Below are 1,058 nucleotides of genomic sequence, written 5' to 3'. Positions count from 1 at the left end.
TGGTGGGGTCCGGGCTCAGGGGCGGGGACGTCACGAAGGCCGCCGCCTTGGCCCAGTTCTTGCTCCAGTAGTGGGTGCCGTCGGTGCCCAGGCTGGCAGCGATGGGCTCGCCGAACACGAGGGGGCCTGGGGGCAAACGCAAACACACGGTTAAGAGCGAGTGGTCTCAGTGTGGATATGGTTGCAAAAACGTAGAGGAGCTCAGGCTGGAGAAAATAAACCCGCAAAGGCTTCCCTCTGCGCCAGCCCCGGCTCGACCCGCGCTGCCTGCCCGCGAGTTTGGGGATGGGGCTGCTGTCAGTGCTCAGGCAGGACTGCCCTCTCCTGGCGCAGGCTGGTCCTCCGAGGCCGAGCCTGACCGGCTGCCCCGTTAGGGACCTGCCCGAAGCAGATGCTCGAGGAGGAGTCAAGGTCAAGGTCACACCTGGGAGGTGATGCCGAGACACACTGGCTGGGGACTGAGGACAGGACGCATGGGGGCAAAGCAGGTGAGTCATCACCGAGTCATGGCTGTGGGCACCTGGCTCAGTGCATGGAGCCCCCCCACCTTCCAGGGAGGGGCTGGAACAATCTTCGCATGAGAGACAAACACAACAGCACCTCGAGGATCACCCCAGTCTCCCTGAGGCTCAGACACCCTCACCCAGGGTCACACAGGGCCCACGGCACCCAGGAATTGCCTAAAACCCACCTCGAGTCTATGACCTGCCACCATCCCATCTCCCTTTCCAATGTGCAGGGGCCTGGGGGGCCCAGGCTCCTGGCCGGGCAGAGTCAGTGACCTTGAACCTGCTGGCCACCCCCTGCCTTGGACAGAGCCGCCACGGGGGCCGGCACGGCGCACCTCTCTTCCTGGCCAGGGCGATGATGTCGGCCGCACTCTTGCTCATCACCTTGGTGATGTACACGGGGCAGTTGATCCGGCCGGCGATGGTGATGGCCCGGAACACGGCCTCGGCCTCCAGCTGGGCGACAGCAAATCCGAGGTCACAGGAGGGAGGGGCGAGGGCAGCCACCCGCTCCCAGAGTTCCCAGGCTCTCCCTGAATCAGTCCTCCG

General features: G+C 64.9%; 1 protein-coding gene across 1 annotated transcript in view; it reads right to left on the bottom strand.

The window, feature by feature from the left end:
* CRMP1 (collapsin response mediator protein 1) overlaps nt 1-1,058 on the bottom strand; it is a 46,416-nt gene that overhangs the window by 15,763 nt on the left and 29,595 nt on the right. The window contains exons 8-9 of the mRNA XM_014538282.1: nt 845-965; nt 4-126 (exon numbers count right to left, since the gene is read on the bottom strand). Of these exons, the coding sequence (XP_014393768.1) occupies nt 4-126; nt 845-965 (244 nt within the window). The remainder of the gene's footprint in view (nt 1-3; nt 127-844; nt 966-1,058) is intronic.

The sequence above is a fragment of the Myotis brandtii genome, unplaced genomic scaffold (genome assembly GCF_000412655.1).
Source record: "Myotis brandtii unplaced genomic scaffold, ASM41265v1 scaffold188, whole genome shotgun sequence".
Lineage (NCBI taxonomy): Eukaryota > Metazoa > Chordata > Mammalia > Chiroptera > Vespertilionidae > Myotis > Myotis brandtii.
Note: the sequence above shows the minus strand (reverse complement) of the source record. Positions and strands in the feature narration are given on the sequence as shown.